General features: G+C 41.6%; 1 protein-coding gene across 5 annotated transcripts in view; it reads right to left on the reverse strand.

Moving 5' to 3' along the window:
- asap1b (ArfGAP with SH3 domain, ankyrin repeat and PH domain 1b) overlaps nt 1-19,819 on the reverse strand; it is a 61,865-nt gene extending 42,046 nt beyond the window's left edge. For 3 of the 5 annotated variants that reach the window (XM_084340863.1, XM_084340862.1, XM_084340866.1), the window contains exon 1: nt 19,069-19,819. In XM_084340863.1, the coding sequence (XP_084196989.1) occupies nt 19,069-19,194 (126 nt within the window). In that variant the 5' untranslated portion in view covers nt 19,195-19,819. The remainder of the gene's footprint in view (nt 1-19,068) is intronic. The other 2 variants (XM_084340865.1, XM_084340864.1) reach the window with 1 other exon arrangement.
- Nucleotides 19,820-20,092: the final 273 nt, after the last annotated feature.

Raw genomic sequence — 20,092 nt, forward strand, 5'->3', positions numbered from 1 at the left:
TAATAGATGATAAACGCCAGCAGAAACACCATTACATCAAGGTCAGCCGGTTAAGAGCAAAGACACACACACCTACACATACACACAACAGTGGGCTAATTAAATTTCACTACATAATTAAGCCATCCTCGGCCTCCCCTGGACAGGTTTACATGGCTCTTCCCCAATTATGGCAGCAGCAGTTTGTCGCCGCAGGGCTCTTTCTGCAGGGGCCGGGCCCTTTGATCCCCCGGCACATGGGAACAGACTCTGCTGCCCCGTACCTCCAGACACTGCCTCATTATCTAGCCCTGCGTCTGTTTGGTGAAACAGTGGCCCGAACAGGCTTGTGCCACCATTAAAATTTTATGCTACCATTATCTCAATATTGTCTCTGTTTATATCATCTTGGTAATTACTATAATGGAAGTTTAAACAGCAGGAAAACATACTTCAATGATGAGAAAGCTTCAAAGCTTGAGGTTACTCATCCCATAACCCGGGTTCTCTGATAACATGAGTGAGGCGCCTCACTATGGGAGGGACTCAGTGCCATCCTCAGAAGCTGTTACATTACTCCAGTCAGTATGGCCGGCAGTGAGGACGCTAACATCAAGTCAGATTAAAAAACAGTGTTGAGGAAGCTACTATAAACTCTACAATGGAAGCTGATGATAGGGTGCAAATTAAGCCTTTTTGTCCACCTGCCAAATGGCTAGTGAATATTTCAATTTTACAAAATGTTGTTTTTTTGGCTGGTGAATGAAGCAAATCTATCAGCCACTCGTGTAATTTGCTAGCATTTGGCTAGTGGCTGGTTCTAATTTTGAGCTAAACCACTATACATTTTTTGACAGAAGTGAGCTTCAAGCTAGGCTACTCAGAAACTAAATACAAAAGAAAGCCACTCGTTTTGTGAAGCCTTGGTGCAAACGCTGTGGTGAATAGCTTAAAAGACCAACAAGGCAAGCTAACACCATGGTCACGGTTACACTAGGATGGACTGTGTTTGCTAGCCGCTTAGCTAATGAATTATGGGCACGACTTCCTGACCTTTTCTGTTGTGACAGGACGCTAATCCTTGTTCTAAGAGCGCCAGGTACGATGTACCATCATTGATCAATGAAGATCTAGGTAAGCAACTTTATCTAGTGAATACTAACATTTTTATAATTGCTTATCCCACTAAGCTAACAAGTAGCGAGCTAGTTTACTCAGAAATTTTGCTTAACACCTTGAAGCTATTTCACAACAAGAAACATGTTCTGTTAAGTGATTAAATAAACAAAAAACAACAAACAAAAGGTAGCAAAACCGCTACCCACTAGCTAGGTCTATTTAGCGCACTATAGCAGCTCGACCCCATGTCATGGAAAAATTATGACATTTGGGGAAATTTGGGGGGAAACACTTCTCCCAAAACTCAATCCAGAAACATACTCGGCAACAAAATGAGACAGTTTCCTTTTTAGTATGTTTTCCATTATAATAAAGTGAATATATTTGGGATTTGGATGACACATGAAATATGAAGAGTCACTATTGGCTCTGGGTAGCTGTGACAGACAGCTGAAAGGTAATTAATCATTTTTCTTATGGCAGTGAGGCCAAGCAGACTCCATCTAAGTGGTTCGACACGACATGTTACACAGCAAAAGTCACGGATTAGATCCCCATAACAGCCGACACATTTACTAACAAGCTGTGTTTCCTCTCAAAGCGGCTCTCTGCGACATACCAACCCCGCCCTCGTCACTCAGTTCGAGCCCGTCTGCAGTTTAAGCGCCTCCGAAGTAAATCTGTGATTATTCAGAGGTTGTAGTGCGGTGTGCTGATTAGGATGAAGAGCACGAAACAGAGGCTGAGCATGCAGATTGACTTTGTGGTGCCCATGTTGAGAGCAGCTGGCACCGCCACCCAAGGGGTCACCCATAATCCACTCTGTATGTGCACGTAATTAAAAATTCAGCTGTGATATGAACAAGCTTTAACAGGTTCACCTTCTAAGCTCTTTTTTTTATTTAGATTGTGGTTATTACATGCATAGTCCATAATCTGATTTAGTAAATGCTTCATGCTGTTTGTTTTAGAGACGAGACTGAGAACGTTTAGCTAAAATCTCAACAACATATTCGACAGGATTAACAATACACATCAACACATGCGCCAGCAGTGTTTCAGTGGTAAATGTGACTAATGTAACTTGGAGAAACAGTTTGTTCAAGCTGTTATCTCTCGGCTTTTCAGGAGGAAAAAAAAAAAAATCAATGAACTAGCGCTGTCTTGGCACACAGTCTTAGCAAACCCTTGGCAACAGGCAAGAATGCATCCAAACTCTGCTCTCCAAAAGGCCGACAACTATTGAATATAGTCAAAGGATTGTTTTTATCTGCCGGCAACCAATGGCAAGCTCCCACTCAGCCCAAGGGGATTAGCAAGTGTGACAATGCCAAAACATCTGCGGCCGCTCGTCTCTCCAACCGAACAACAAGTGCTGCATACGGACGATTTATTTAGAGCCGCTGACAAAAAGAAGTGAAGAATAAAGTACGTTTTATGGCCTTGTGTTAGTCAGCTGAGAAATATCTCTTGATCTTGGAGAGCAATTTGTGCTGTGAAAGTCAGCATGTCCCTGTCAGAAGGCTTTTAAGTGGAAGTCTGTCAGAGACTGAGCCAAAGAGGTCAAGGGCCAACTTAAAGGAGGTGAAGGGCGGTGGCCAGGCGTGGTGCCGCAGCACGAGCAGATTTTGTGACCAGCGTGAGCACCAAGGTCAGAAATGTCCTTCAGTGTCCTTCCTAAGCTTGGAAAAAGTCTAATGTGAAAAATCAGGAGGCGAAAGAAGCATTTCAGGTCTTTCATCCTATTACAACATCATTTTTCTGGAGATAAATATTCATTAATGAGAGCAAAAATATGCTGCTATCGTCTGCATCCATCAACTTGTTAGTTCAGGGAACTCAGACTAGGGGAGGACCGAATGATTCATTTCATTTTCTACAATTATTTTTGATAAATCAGTTTTATGCTTTACGATCAGAGGTAGCTTTCTGCCTCTTTCCGAGTGAGAAATCGAAGGAGATTTTGATCATATGAGGTTTAGCAGCTGTTGGCAGCCAACCAAACCACTTCATCAACAACAAATACCACTATTAAACCACAGCAATCACAGAGTGGAAGGTGGACTGAATTGGGATACAGAGTAGGGTGGAAAAACTTTTCTGTAAAAACGGAGCCCAGTCTTTTAAAGAAGATTTTTTAAAATCCAAGCGCAAACAGAGATTGTATTAGCCTGTACATTACAGTTTCTTCAATGTAAGGATTTGCTGCTTTTCTCTGTATTATATCATTTAAACTGGAATATGTTGGTGTTTTGCATAAAACAAAAATAACCCCCCAAATGACCAAAAAGCCTCAGAGTCTGACCCATGTGACCAAAGGGGTCAATGGAGACTGACTTCCTGGTACCCAAACAACCGCACAAACACACACAGTCATGCCCATGAGGTCAAAGCCTCGGGGGAACACTGCTGGTTGGAGTGACTGGGCATGACTGACTGGAGGCTGTCTCAGCTTCATGCTTCCTGCCCGAAGCCTTATCCTCCCTCAGCAGCCCTGCCGCTTCCCCTGCAGCCGTCCTTTGACAGGAAGCAGGAAGCGGCCAGGCTTGTCAGTGTCCTGTCCTGGGTCGGCAGCACTCCGTCTAATGACACCAACTGCTCTCCGCTGACAGCTGGGAAATAAACACGCCTTGACTGGCTGGCTGGGAAGTGTTTTTCTTGATTCGCTGATCTGTTCTTGAGATTCCTGCCCTCTAACTTTCACGGCACGTTAGTCGTCATTCTCATTTCCTCCCTGAACTCATCCTTCCCAGCTCCCTTGAACCTACCCTGTCCATTCCACCTCGGCATTTGGCATCGCGCTGCCGGACGGCTGTGCGGTTACAGAGGAGATGCGATCTGGCCGTCTAACGTGTTGGCTCAACATTCTTCACAGACTGTGGGAAGCTGCTCTGACTAACTGGCCAGCTCCCTGTTTGTCAGCAGCACACTGGGACTCAGCTGTGCCACTGTGGCACATTTTACTCTTCACCCAGTAGAGACTGTGACACCCCAGTTCTCAGAATTGCTATTATGCTAATTATTTCCTAGAAGAAGAAAACAGGAAAGGGCACAATTATCAAAGGACTTCCCCAGAGCCAGGACAAAGGGCTAAACAACATCTGCAGTGGTATTTTTAATAAGAAAGTATGGAGGTGGTCCCGTTTCCACCAATGTGATGACAAACAAAAAGATCCTGTTGGTCACTATGATGAGATACTTTTTCAAAATAACAGGAAACATTCTCAAAATAATGACTTAGTATCTCGACATAATGACTTAGTATCTGGAAATAGTATCTCCAAATAACAGGAAACATTCTCAAAATAATGGCTTAGTATCTCGAAATAACGACTTAGTATCTCGAAATAACAGGAAACATTCTCAAAATGAGTTAGTATCTCAAAATAATGACTTAGTATCTCGAAATAATGACTTAGTATCTCGAAATAACAGGAAACATTCTCAAAATAATGACTTGGTATCTCGAAATAACGACCTAGTATCTCGAAATAACAAGAAACATTCTCAAAATGACTTAGTATCTCAAAATAATGACTTAGTATCTCGAAATAATGGCTTAGTATCTCGAAATAACGACTTAGTATCTCGAAATAACAGGAAACATTCTCAAAATAATGACTTGGTATCTCGAAATAACGACCTAGTATCTCGAAATAACAGGAAACATTCTCAAAATAATGACTTAGTATCTCGAAAGAACGACTTGGTATCTCGAAATAATAACTTAGTATCTCGAAATATTGAGTGAGTGTCACAAAATAACAGGAAACTCAAAATAAGACTTAGCATCTGGAGATAATGACTTAATATCTCAAAATAATGACTTAGTATCTCAAGCAATGACTTAGTCTCATAAATTAAGAGAAAACGTCGCTGCAAAATGTGCTTCATATCCTCATATGCAACAAAGCAACGGAAGATTCACAGACTAATATATACAGACACTGAGTCATTAGATGGTTTAGTTTGAGAAGGTTTCTCATTATTTTGCAACACTAACTCATTATTTAGAGATTCTAAGTCATTATTTTCAATAAAGCATCTCATTATATTGACTCACAGGACTTTGTTTTCATCACATTGGCTCAAATAGGCTTCCATAAGAAAGTGACTAACCAGATACATTTTTTTTATTCTCCATCCGAACCTTTTATTTCTGCTTTCTTCTACAACTGCATTCTCATTTCCTTTCTGACTCGCAATTACACAACAAATACACATGCAAGTGTATGTTTACATGTATTACAGTAACAGTAACTATTCTGTCCAAATTAAGAAGTCATAGATCAAGATAAGTCTGTCGCTCTGTCAAGTTATTTTGTCTGCCTGTCTGTTGAGTCCATGTGGCATGACTCAAGCAGGAAGGGTGGGGAGCCGTTTTCATTGGCAGGAAACAAATGCACATCCCTTTCTCTGGGCCTGCAGCCGGAGAGGCCTTCAGCTCTCCAACTGGAATGGGAAAAATTAAGAGGATGTAACATTTCCAAAAGCAGCTGAGGTTAGATGGCCTACTTCTCACACACACACACACACACACACACGCACACACACACACGCACACACACACACACGGTACTGAAAGAGCAAGAGTGATCAGCTGCCAGTGGTTTTGGTTTTGGTTAAGAGGTGTATTGGGATGACCACATGACCGATGTAGTGGATCTGAAAAGGCAAATAAAATGACAAGTGAGACTAAGTCTTTTTCATGGTTTTCAGTTCGATGAGGATCTTTTTAGGAATGGACAGCAGAGGTTAAAAAAGCCTTGACCAAGGTTTTTACCTCGTCACCCGCAAAATAGTGTTTCTACAGGGGTTCCCAATCAATAAGAATGATTCAGCTTTCTACACCTTCCTCCTTCCACAAACATTTCAAAGGGCAGTTTCTTGAGTCATAGACCAGTGTTGCAACTAAAAGGCTAAGAGGCCAAACGAGAAAATGACAGAGCAGGTCCAAAGGGCCAAATCCCTTAACTACATGCATACATACACATTACTGCTGACCATTCTCCAGAGCACACTGTGTGTTTTAAGATAAAGTTACTACTTTTCACTCACAACAAATTTAACAAATCTGCAGGCATGTAAGTGGCTCTGTGCTACTCACGTTAGCATGCTAATGGTCTCACAATGAGAATAGTAACCTGCTGGTGTTTACCAGGTATGATGTTACCATGTTCGCCATCTTAGTTTAATTTGTTAGCTTAACATTTAAACTATTTAATCAATCGGCAACTATTTTGATAAAAAATTCATTGGTTTGAAGAAAAAAAAGTAAAATTCTCTGATTCTAGCTCCGTAAATGTGAATCTTTCTGCTGTCTTTATTCCTTCATGACAGCAAACTAAATGTATTTAGGCTGTGGACAAGACAAGACATTTTGAGGGTGTCATCAACATTTTTCCACCACTTTCCAAACAAATTTTCCAGAGAAATGGACAAATTACAATTTTGTCTATGATTTGAATTCATCTTGAGAGGACCTTAAATGTCTGAACGAGAATTCATCGCAATCCAAACAGCAACACATCATGATTGCATATTTTGCCTGTCATGCTCAGCCTTCTTTGTTTTTTTCAGATTAGATATTTCAAGTAGTGCACGCACCATCAATGCATTTCCTTCCTTATTGCAGACACCTCTCAATTCCCATTTGTGGCAACCTCCCATTACCACTTGAATGTCTCACAAGGACGTTCAAACCACAATGACATTTCAGTTAGCCTGCTCCCAGCTGGATCTCCAAATGATAATAAAGACCCTTTAACAAGAACAACATGGGCTAAAACAAGTAATGTGATGAGTTAACAATCTTAAGAAAAATTTAAAATGCTCTAAGTTTAATGACTGAAATAAAACAAACAGCTGCTAAAAGCATCAGGGATACACAATTTGATTCTCATGCGCTAAAACATGCAAAACTACCATCCTTCCTCACTGACAGTTAATGCTGGATGTCATTCTGCTCTAATAAGCTTGCATACTTGACCTTCTAATGCTATAGGAGAAATCAATAAAGTCTGAGATGACTCAATAATGCATTCATGCTATTAGCATGCTGCTCTGAGAGAGAAACAAGCTGCTCGCTGCAGTGAGTTTGTTGAGGCCACACGGTGAATAATACCGCCTTGTGCTGCGAGGATGCCGGCTCTTAGCTGCAGATCTCTGGAAAGTCAGCACAGGAACTGACACGCATGCGTGCAGTCTGTGAAAGTGAAGCCATGCATGCTGCGGTGTTACATTCACACATCATTTGGCGGCTTCCCTCAGCGATGCGCACTCCCTCTCAGCCCACCACTTGTTTCGAGAGCAATGTGCATGTTTTCACGATCACACCCACACACTGCTGCATTAGACTCACCTACCATCAGACAAGCAGCATACCTTTATCTTTCTTGTGTTTACCAGTCAGGAAGTCATTATTCATGTGAAGCAGCTGTTAAGATTATTCAGAGACACTGCCATTAACAGCCTTTCAACAGGAGAACAGTGGGAGAAACTCGCAGCTGATGATTAAAATATGACAGCTAGCATCCTCTTTCTTTCTTCTCTGATATGAGTGAAAAAACAAACAGCAGCAGAGCGAAGAGCTTGTCTGTTTCCTGACAAGTACAAACCACAAAACTGGAAATAACCCACTGTCTTTTCAGGGCAGTGACTTTGTTATAGACAAACTGTTCTATTGATTATGGTTTGAGATGCCAAATAGTGATAAATAGAGCTGCAACCAACTGTTGTTTGGATTATAAAACAGAAAACAGTGAAAAATGTCTGAAGTGATGATGAACTTACTTGTTTTGTCCGATCAACAGTCAAAAACCAAAGATATTCAGTTGACTATGAAATAAGACAAGAAATGCAGCAAATCCTCACAATTGAGAGGTTAGAACAAGTGAACATTTGGCATTTTTGCTTTAATTAAAATGGCTGAGAACGATCGTTTCTGTCACCAGAATAAACGTTAGTTAACTTTCCATCCAACAACTAAACAATTAACTGTCTAATTGTGCTTAGATCTTATGACGAAATGCTTTTCCAACATTTTAGCACGACACCTAAAATCAAACAGAAACAGGCAAGAAGGCGTTTCTGGAAACGCTGCTTTAGACTTTTAGTTCAACAAGAAAACCAGAAGGAGGTTTGTTCACCCACAAACCTCAAAAATGTGAAACTCCTCCACCTGAATAAACCAATCAACGATGGTGCTTGAGATAAGAAACCCAACTTACATGTTTGTTTTTTGCGAGATTCACAAAGCATTCCTGATCTTGGCTGAGATTGAAAGTTCACTCTTGCCGTCGGAAAAAAAGAAAATCTCACCACGATTTCCGCAGCTGTTTTGATCGGATAAAAATCTTCAGTGGATGAGTAGTCCTGGAATTGTAGATGCTAAAATGTGTCTATATTTTAAAGCTTTATAGTAACTTCTTGTTTATATTGGGTGAAAAGTTAAGATTCATTGTTGAGCTCACTAGTAGCAGTTTACAAAACTTCTTAACAATTTGTATGAAAAGTAGATTGTGGCGCCTTCAAGATCAATCACAATTTAAAATTGTCATTTCTTATCAAACCTACTTCAAAGTTAATATCTTTAGGTTTGGTATTTCAGTATGTCACCTTGGGTACTTATGACTTCTTTAACTGTTGTCATTGTTTATCAGGACCAAACATGTGGTTAAGTGTGTTTCAATGGGACAAAATCTGGCTCATTATGTCAACATTAAATACTTTAAGTGTTTGTGTATCGATAATTTGTAACACTGCAGAGGAGAAATACTACACCAGAAGAGCTGGCAGAAGACCAGGACTTGTGTAACAAACCAGCGAGGGTAGGGTGATCAAAGAAAACTAAAATAAACTACTCCAAGTTTTTATCTCTAATCTTTCACTTATCATCGATGAGCTGATAAGCCCGCCAGCTCTGCTTCCTACCAACCAGCTGCCCGTGTTGTAAATCTTTGGGGCACGCCGCCAAGGAATGTGCTCCCTTGATAAACATACACAATCAGATGTTAAAGTTATTTCTCTGAGCAACCGTTCCTGCACACGGCTCGGTCATGAGTCCTTGGCCAAAGTCACAGGCGCAGGCTCTGCAGAGCGCTTTAGAGCATTCCTTGAAGTTTTCCTGCAGACGAGTCTCGAATTTCACACTTTATGGGACTCTGCTGGGTGAGAGAGCGGCTATTCCAAAACCACAGGTGTATCTACTCCCACGGGCCATTTGGATGTTCGGAGATTTGAGCAACTGGACATACTTAAGAACAGAAATAAGCCTTCTGTTACACCCTACAAAAGCTTTTAAAGGATAAGTTCGCCTGAAAATAAAAAGTCATTATCTACCCCATTATCTAAGTTTTGTACTCCACACAAAATTTCTGGAGCTCCACAGCAGAACAGCACTGAGGTGTTATCCAAATCTCCAGATCCCCTAAATCCTAAATTGATTTGAAAATATGTTATTTACATCCTTTTTAATTTGATATCTTCACTGTAGCTGCCAAGTTATTGATAGGTCACAGGAAACAGGGAGATAGAGGGGGAAGGATATGCGCCAAAGGCCAGGTCAGATTCAAACCCTGGACTGCTGCAGCGAGGACACTGCCTCTTAAATTACGTCTTTTAAAATTGTATTTGGGATCTCTGGGCTTTCAGAGACTTGGAAAACACCAAACATTTTTTACGTTTTAAAACAATACCCCTTCTACTTCAGTTGTTTAGGAGAACGCTGCAAAGCTGTTTTCCTGTAAAGCTCCAGAAACTGACCTATCCATCGGTATGAGGATGAGTACATAACGACTGAATTTTCCCCGTGAATTTATACTTTAATGCACATTTCCACACAATTTTCCCCTTTGACAACATTCAAACAGCGGTGAGTAGAGCGAGTTTGATGGCTGCTGTCTTGAGGTAGAGAAAAGGAGGTGATAGAACGCCTTTCACTGGCACTAAATGCCGTTAAAAGATATAAACAACTTGTCTTGAAGGACCGTCGATGCCTTTTCTTCGAGGCTTGAATGACCTCAGCAGGCACTTTGGCTGTTCCCGTAAAGGTAGCATTGAAATTCGACATTGAAAAGCTGCATTAGTTATTTAGCTGTGGTGCACACTCGCACACATAGATTCGGTCCAGGGCCAAACACCATCAAAGCTCACAGACAGAGACGCACTGTTTACCCCACAGGCCACAACAAGACAGCCAGCCGTCACAGGACAACATGGTCTCCTGGTGCTACAGGCCAGTCCTTAAGGACAACAATGTAGCCACTGCGCTGATATAAATCATAGAAGAAGAACAACAGAGACACAAAAGATGAAGAGAGGCACATGAAGATGATCTGTGGTTGTTTTGTTGCAGTTGAACTACAGGCTTAAACTAAAACACTATGTCTCACTGTTGTCTTGGCATTGATAATATAACATTGGAACAACATTCGCAAGTGATTCATGGGGCTTTAAAATTGTATTTAATCTTAACTACAGTAGAGCAGCAACGAATATTCAACTAATCAAATAGTTGATTGAAAGAAAAAAAATAATCGCCAACTATTTTGATAATCAATCAAATGTTTCAGTCACTTTTCAAGCAAAAATGTCAAACATCTGCTGGTTCCATCTTCTTAAATGTCAGGATCGGCTGCCTTTGTTTGTCATTCATGACAGTAAATGAAGAGTCTTTGGGCGGTCAAACCAACCAACCAACCGACCAACAGACGAACATTGCCATCGCTAAAGCCACACTGCTAGCATGGCTAATTCAACTGTTACATACAATTGCTTTTAACAAGGATCAATATCTACATGCAGCATGCCTGTTTTTTTTATTTTGTAGAAGAAAAGACATAACTGTTCATTTTAAAAGAGACCTGAATTATCAGAGGAATACTTCAGAGGATTTTTGTCATTCCAAAAATGTTATGTAAATGTACCACACTTGGTAGCTGCAGTGAATTTCTCCATCGGAGATTAAAATGGCTGTCGATGGAGGGAGACTTTAACACCATCTATCCGTGTGAGGAAGGCTGCAGACAGATGTGAACACTGACCCACTCTTCCTCGTCTAAATCTGGGGAAGAGCGGGGGGATCAGAGTGTCAGGGCCGAGTCTCGCCCGGGGTTAATCCGCTGCCGGCTAATAGCCCTTGATGATATACGCGGTGCAGCTGTGGCAGGAAGGTAGGCCAACAGCTGTGGCCCACAGACCGATTATCAGATTTCAGCCACAGACGGCAAACAAGCCGACAAACAAGCAACACAACAGAGTCGCACCTCCTGCTGCGGGAGACAGAACAAATCAGAAAATGGCCTGGAGGTTTGTTAGCATTTATGGACGGAGATTTAAACAAACATTATCCCTCCTTGGATGCTCTTTTATTTAACGTATAATCAATCAGCGATGTTCAGTCCATTCCTGGAGTAACTTTGTGACGATGCCCTGTGATTTACCAATTTGGTCTACATGCCTTCCCCAAACCACCCACATTTACTGTCATACAAATGAAACTGCCAGGAATACTTATGCCTCATCCATATCAGACTTCAATACAATACCGCATCTCTCACCTGTTGGTGGCAGCAGCAACATCAACATCAACACTAAAACCAGTGGATATTCAAGACTTTTGACCCACATCTAATGGTTGTAGTTGGTCCCCAATGGAGCTATTAAGTAAGTTTTGTCTTTTAGCTTTTTGGGTGTTGCTTATTTATTATCTGATCCAGCTAATTCAACTTTTGGAAACAGATATGTATAAAAAAAAAACTATTCAGACGCACGTGAATACGAGCCGGTGTCACATACTAGTGCAAAAATGGCACACACAATACACTGCTCCGCGAAACACTGCGAAGGCAATCAGTTTAATTAAGCATCGTTTTGTTTGAGAATCTGTGAAATGACCGGTTGAACTTTTTTTTTTTTTACAGTGCACTTTAACTGGAACAAGATGTCATGTGAGTAACGGTGCCAAGGGAGGGAAATGCTCCCATTCTCTCACACCATATGATTCACTGGGTTTGGTGACACGGGGGACAAATGAATGAATAAAATGCCATAACTTCATTAATAATTGAATCTGACACAGCTGTGCTCCTCAGCTGCACATGTTGCAGACTGGAGCCTTAAATAGCCAGCACTCAGTTTTGTTATGTAAAGCCAAGTATGATAAAAACTTGTCTCGTCCTCATGAATTATTCATCGTTTTTGCCTCATTTCTCGTCGGGGGAATCTAAAAGCGGCCCCAAAATGTGAAGCCAAATCAAACAAGATTGGGTGATTCAAAATATCTGTTTATAGAATCTAGGAGGTAATTCAAGCTTTAAGCAACAATACAGCAGTTTTTAGCAGCTTTCAAATACTCAACACTCGACTAACAGATGGGCACATGGTACCAACAAATGCATTCAGCGTTAATTAAGTACGAGAGAATACATTCCCCAACAGGCGAGACACAAGAGCTGTGGAAAACAAAAATTAAACTGCCTGGTTTAATATGACTTTCAAGTTTACAGATCAACAACCAGCTCATCCTCTCAGGCTAAATGACCAAAAAAGTGTGGAGAGAAAAGTTCAAATGATCTGTTATCTGCGCAGACATCGTTACAACTGACTCTCTGTTGGTGGACAGGATGTGACGAGGCTGAAGCCTCACATGACAACATGTCGTTCAGGATGTAGCCTCAGGTGCTTTTCAGACAAACAACTTGAAGCTATGACGTTTCGCAAATAGTGGATATTTATTGTGCACTGTCATTTATGAGCCAAGAAGAAACAAAAACGCTTTTGTGAGTCATAAATTCAAACTCACAGTCGTTAAAAGAGCCCCATGGGTGTTTTATTATAACACAAACATGGTCTTGTTGTTTACTTACAGAGTTATGCATTGTGTGTGTCTTCAAGCATGTTAAATGCATTTCCTTTGCGCTGCCTTCTGGGTCACTATTGTTTTCTCCTATTCCTCTGATTAGTGGAGACAACAAAGATTTTGCACAATGCTGTATTTTTGTGGGATATGAAAATCCATTTTTGTTTTTCTACTTCTTTCCTGGGCTTATTTTAAATGACATACACATTGACATACAGCATTGTGCAAAATCTTTGCTGTCTCCACTAATCAGAGGAATAGGAGCAAACAATAGTGACCCATAAGGCAGCGCAGCGACAACCTCTTACTTTGAATATTGTAATTATGAGAGTATCAGACATTGTTTCAAAAAAGTCAAGTTTAAACTTGGATACAATACTATGACAAAAAATACCCAATTCCTATTTAAATACCAAGGCAAAAAGAAAAAAAGTACTTAGCATTTCCTGACTATTATCAAAGATTGTGTTGTTTTAAACACGTGGTATAGAAAAGGACGGAAGTATCAATACTTCTGATAAAGTGAAAGGTCCAGTGTCTGGATTTATCAGCCGATATAAAGATGTGAAGACTTGCTGCCTCTCTATGTCTTACTTGACAGCAAACAGAATACGTTAAAATTTTGGATTGCCAGTCGGACAAAACAAGACATGTGAGGATGTCACATTAGTTTTTGCAAAACCGTGACAGGCATCCTGATAATTTACAGACAAAGAAACTACTCAGCTAATTCGCAAAGAAAATCGGTAGGTTAATTGAAGGCCTCAGTGCAGTTGCTGGCTCGGTGTTCATTTAGCTGTCTCTATTGTCGGAGCGCGTGAATGAAAGAGTGACTGACTGGAAATAATGAGGATTTGGGCCGACTGTGTACCAACATGACACTGATTTCTGAAAACTGTTTTTTTGTTTTTTAAAAACCAGCATTTTTTCCATCAGCTTCAGGTTGTATTGTGCACAATTTTTCTTGGTCATTTTCTGGCTTTTGCAGCCCATTATCTCTCTCTACTGCGTCACTAGTACTCAAAATCTCCTTTCAGATGAGTTTCTTCCAAAATGAGACACCCAGCATGTGATAGGAGTGACGCTAACCCATATAATTTGACATAAATAAACTCTTGAGCTTGTAAAAGAATTGCAGGAATGTTAATTCCTTTCCTGGCAGCAGTTATGGGATCTTTTGCAATCTCAAAATCACTCTATGACGACTTAAGGCGATGACTCTCGGAATAAATACGCAGTGGTTTGGAATAAAACTCCTCATTCAGGTTTTTTCTTTCCGAATACAGGATACCATCAAACTTTCTAAAGTGTCTCTAGCTTAAAATGCTGCGACTGAAAAGGCTCTTATATAAAGTCAAAAATATAAAGGGCCGCTGCCTATTAGGTCAGGCCCAGCCATGCTTGAATAGAATGACTGTGAAAAGTCAACATTTTTCTGCTCCAGCCCATGTGATGTGGTGTGAGAGGCATGCTCAAAGGAATGCCAATGCAGTGAGGGTTTCCCTTGTTTCGCTGCTATGCCTCTCTGCGGTTTAGGAAAGCAAACCCAATGACGCAAAGTGCCATCTGTGGGGTAGAGAGGGAGACAATACATGCCCCACGGGGGAATAACAAGTGCCTGCCGCTGCTAATTTTAACTTATAAAAAGAGAAAATAAGAGAAAGCAGGAGTCTTAGATAAATAACCTCTGACATTTTCTTTCAAGCAAATGTCAGATTTGCTGTTCTGTGCTGCTGCGGCTGCTGGTTCAGTTATTGTGTTTGCTCCTCTTTGGTTTTTGGGACTTTTATTTGATAGGCTGCTGTTTGTGTCGAACAAATTAGAGATTGAATCGCTGATATATTGGACATATTTGTTTGAGTCTGCAGGGAGAAGGAGAAAATCCCATTGAGGCTCTTGTATGCCTATTTTAAAATCACGTTAGTTTTTAAAGACTTAGCAAACAACTATATTGTTTCCATGATTGACAAGAGTGGTGCTCAGTGGAGCGCACACCTCCGCCAAGGCCCAACAGCTCCCTTTTGAACTCACTCATGGATACAAGCCACCTAGATATGCCTGATTTTTTCATTGCGATCCATGCATTATTGCCTGAGAAATTAAAGATGAACTGTACAGAAAGTGAGAAAAGATTCCTGGATCTGTCTCTTTTTTGTCCCATCCTCAATCCAAGTTTAATGGAAATCCGTTTAATAGTTTTTGTTTAATCCTGCTGACAAACCAACCAACCAACAAACAGACACGGGTGAAAACATAACCTCTCTGGTGGAGGTAATTAATCAGTCTGAACAACAGTTCAAAACCGATACAAAAAACCGATACACAAAGAACATAGAAAAGTAGTAAATAATCATATTGAAGAGTCTGCAAACAGATGTGATTAATAATTTAGCTTAAATAATTAGATTGTGATGATAGTCAGCCATTCATTTTCTATCTATTGACTCATAAATGTTAAAACCAATTGTTGTAGCTCTAATTTATTGCTGTTAAGCCCGTGGTGACATTCTCCAAGAAAAACAAGATCCCAAAATTTCTACATACAGCCAAAAAAAAACACTTTTGCGGTGGCAAATATAAAGCATAAAACAATCTGTAATATTGTTTGTAATATAGGAAGTTCATAGAAAGCGATATAACTTTTATACCATTGTTGGTGTATTTCCAGAATCAACAGAAGAAGGCAGCAGTTGCCATCATCAACCATCTCCACTGCTGCCAAAATAAGAATAAACTAAGGATAAATAATAATAGTCGATTGTTTTGGCAATTTTGGCTTTGAGGATAATTGCTAGTTGTTTGCCAAGAATACAGAGACAATAGCGGGACACAGAGACATGCTTGTGGCCCAGTGTTGAAGACACGAATCAATAAAAAACAGTCTAGGATGTCACAAACTACCCATTTAAAACATATAAATATTCCCATGTTTAACATTTCATCAGTATTGTGGTGCTTAATAGTTTGTCCCACAGGTGGCACTCATAGGAAATAAGGGTCGTAAAACCCAAATTGTCCAAATGGGAATCTTCCAACTATGTTACGAGAAATCATGTACAGAGGCCTTGTCCTCGCTGCAGCGGCCCAGGGTCTGAGTCCAACCTGCAGCCATTTGCTGCATGTCATCCCCCCTCTCTCTCATCCCATTTCCTGTCATCTCTCAAGCTGTCCTGCCAATAAAGCCATAAAAAGGCCAAAAAACTCACCAAAATAAAAAAACTCCATGGCGATATTGTTGGTAGCTGTTAGCGCTGCGATGAGTAGCCAATCGAAAGAAAGCCAGCAGATCAAAAACACCGAGTATTTTTGGGGGACAGTTTCCAAACTCCAAAGATTTTATTGCTTTTCTTGGAGAATCACTTTTAAGTTTGTGTTCCAGGGTACTATTAACTGTTATGTTTGACTATTATCAATATTGAAAATGCTTATCAGAGCTCCAGAGTGCGACTATTTTGGCCGCACATGCAGCCAAAAATCTGTCAAGTGCTACTACACATTTTACTACACACGCATTTGCACTTTTATTCACTTTTAACTCTCATTTACAGAATGTGTTGAGAAGTTAAATGTATTATTGGGTGCGCCGAAATGAAAAAGTTAGGGGCCCCCAGTGCGAAGGGTTAGTCTGGAGCCCTGCTGGTTATTTGCAGCTACAGTCTCTGGAATCTGCATGAACAAAAGATAATTAGTCCAACCTCACCAGCAGAAAATCCAACACTGCCTTCTGGGAACAGCCGTGAATAAACACCACAATGATGACTGCTCAGCACCCAAGATGACACTAAAATAAAACCCAGACTCACCGACCAGCTTCTGGTCTGCCACCCACGCACACACACACTCAAACACAATGCCCCCATCTTGGTCTCAAAAAGTCCAGAGCAAAAGGAGCCACAAGGGTTATTTTTAAGCTTTTATCTCTCCATCTCGCTACTCATTGTTTTTGGTATTACTCCACGGATACGTGAGTAAACAGTCAACATCTTCGTGCGCTCTGCTGCGACCACAGGGAGAGAAAAGTAACAGGGTGGAGGCTGCTGGTGAGTCATGAATACTTTTGTGTCATTAAGCGCCGATCAATAATTGATGTTGGGTGCTGAATGAAGACGATATGATGCCGCTACATCTTCTCTGTTCGTTCCTTTCTTTGCACCTCCACATGACTCAGAGAATGACTACTCTCCTGTGGGTCAACTCACCCCCTCAAGTTACAGCATTAAATATTCAGGCCGTACCTTTGCATAATTTACCTTGTCAACATACCGAGGAAATGACTTGGAGGAGGAAAAAAAAAAAAAGAGGGATGAATGCTTTAAGTTTGAGGAGCTCAGCAGAAACATTTTAAACAAACTCCTCTTCAGGCAAAAAGACGCCGAAGGCAGTTTTACTTCACTGCGGCGGCGGAGGCAGCTCGGCTGGCTGTATGATGCAAGTGAGTCCTTACATGCCTGCGCAGGGATCAAACAGAGTAGATAATTTTATAAAACAGACACTGATCTAGCAGCATTCAAGGCTTTAAGGCTGGCTGTTTGCATCTGATGGGTGTATCCCAGTTTGGGTAACAGGCTGACTTATCCTCGCTGAGGGCATCTCGCCTTTGTTTAAACAGCGAAGAGCATGTGTTGCTGGCTCTTTGGTACCAGCATAATGGTCTTCCTTGTCATGTGATCGCTGCAAAAAAATTCCAGAGCGGCTACTGAAGCCCAGCGCACATGGCGGCCCTCTCTAACAGATGTTTTTCGTTTGTGCTGCTGCAGTCTCTTTCGGTTCAGAGGCACAGAGCCAGAGAGGTGATTCATGATGCGAGCCTTTTCCTTGTTACAGTCAGCAGACACGAACTGGGCTCCGGGGTTAGGAGTAAACACGGCGCTGGTTCTGTTTTGGTGGATTTTCTATTGTCGTGTTATAATAAGCTTGTAAAGGATTGAAGCCAGAGGTGATGGATGGGAGAGGACGAGGCCATCTTGCTCATCTAGATGTTTACAAGTGATTTATAACAAATAAACCCCCATACAGTCGCTTTAAGGCAGCGCAGCTTTACATGACAGATTACTCTAAATACTGTGAGCCTGAAGTCATTCATGTCTGCAGCTAAATGTGTTTCAAAGTGGGAAATGAGGTCACGTTTTGGCTTTAACGGGCAGCGAGCGAAGGTGAGCGGTGCTCCCCTGGTTTGATGCTCCATTTAATCATTGCAGAAAGGATGCCAGTGGAGAGCGATGGTGGGGGCGGGGAGGTGGGAAACACACACACACGCATACACACACATAACAACCCACCTGCCTGGCCTTATTACACTGCCCACTACATGATCGAAGGTGACACAGCGTCGCAGAGTGCGACTTTGGGTGCAGCATTTCACTTCTGCGTTAAAAACCCATCGTTTTTTAAACGCAATCTGGCCTGTGTGAGAGCGGGGAATCTCTTTAATCCTCGAACAGTTAAATCCAGATCTGACTGCCAGTGACTAGAGAAGGTCTTTCTCTCTCCGTCACACACACACACACACACACACACACACACACACACACACACACACACACACTGCTACAGCCTGGCAGCATGCTCTGAAGCTGCGAGTTATGTAATAGTGAACACAGAGAGCTGCAGGCCTGAGTGCACATCCTCCTATACCCTATACTCTCTCCACCACAGCCATCCACCCCCTCCTCTATTATTACTCTACATATCTGGCATGAAAGAGCAGCAGATTCACAAACACACAGGAAGATGAGAGGTCACCTACACACACAGCAGCTCTGCATCAAGTGTGTGTGTGTGTGTGTGTGTGTGTGTGTGTGTGTGTAGAAATGTGCAATTTTTTTTTTTTTTTGCATCAGGCAAACATCACAAAATGTACTTTCACGCTCAACAAGTGCAATTATTTTGTTTTCTGTGGCAACATAATTATGCATTTTGGCCTCTTGGGGTATGGAAATGCAGACAAATGTCACCATGTATTTTTTTGACTGTAAATAAACTGCATTCCACCTTTAAACCTGCATTTATATCAATGCAACCAAGTCTCTTTGGCTGTGATGTTTAATTAGGCATCTCATCCATCCGTCCATCCATCCATCCATCCATCCAGGCTGACACAGTGGCCTTACCTCCTCCAACACATTCACTGTGTTCCTGCAGCTCTGCAGTCGGGTGGTGAAGCTGGATGTTGTCGGGGAATTGTAATCCTCTGTTGTCTCCGAGAGAAACTCGGACACCGATATTTGATCCGGCATCCTTTAACGGGGAAAATGCCCACAGGAGGGTTGGCGATGAATGCTCAGAAAGACAAAACCATGTAAGAACTAAAAAACAGCGAGAAAGCAGGGGGAGTCTGGTGCAAGCGGATGGAAGGGAAAGCCGTTATTTTTTTTTTTCTCTCTATCTCCACGCAAAACTGTAAATCTACCGAGATGATTAAGACGTGTCTTCTTCTCCGGTGACTTCTCAAATGACTTCACTGTTCCCCAGGGGCCACGGGAGGAGGGAATTAACTAAATTTCTGCAGGCTGTGTCCCCTCGGTGTGTCTATTCCTTCGGAGGATGTCTAAAAGCGACGCATTTATAAATAGTGTCACTCTGCGTCTGACTAAACCTCGGAGGAAAAACCACCGTAAAGAATAGCGGATGCCCTCATTATGCTCTACAGATGTTCAATAACCCGCTTGTCGTCAAAACAGCGCGCCGTTACCAGCCTCTGTCTGAAATGGAGCATAGTCCGCGGTCTGCCGAGGTCGTCTCGAAGCGCAGCGGGGCTCGGTCCTCTCGTCTTCGGCCGTAGTTTGTGTTTTTTAACGCTAAACGCTGCCGCAGACACGTTCACTGCCACTCTCTCCTGCTCGGCCGCGCTCGAGCTCCTCACAGGCAGCGTCAGGCTAGAGGGGAGGGAAGACGTGACTTCCGGTCACGATTGTCAAAATAAAACCCCGGTTGTGACTTTTTTGTTGTTGTTGTTAATAGTAAAAGATGAACGCTCATATTGATGTGATACAGGAAAAATAAGTTAGAAAACGGTTATGAAAGTCTCAGTATTTTATTCGAAATTGTGGCCCTATCGTTTTTGAAACATCATCAGTTTCTATAGCTGCCACCTTTTCTTCGCTTTCTCTGTCTTAAAACGTGAGTGAACCACAT

Source organism: Pagrus pagrus (assembly GCF_965226575.1).
Source record: "Pagrus pagrus genome assembly, chromosome: 20".
In the NCBI taxonomy this organism is placed as follows: Eukaryota; Metazoa; Chordata; class Actinopteri; order Spariformes; family Sparidae; genus Pagrus; species Pagrus pagrus.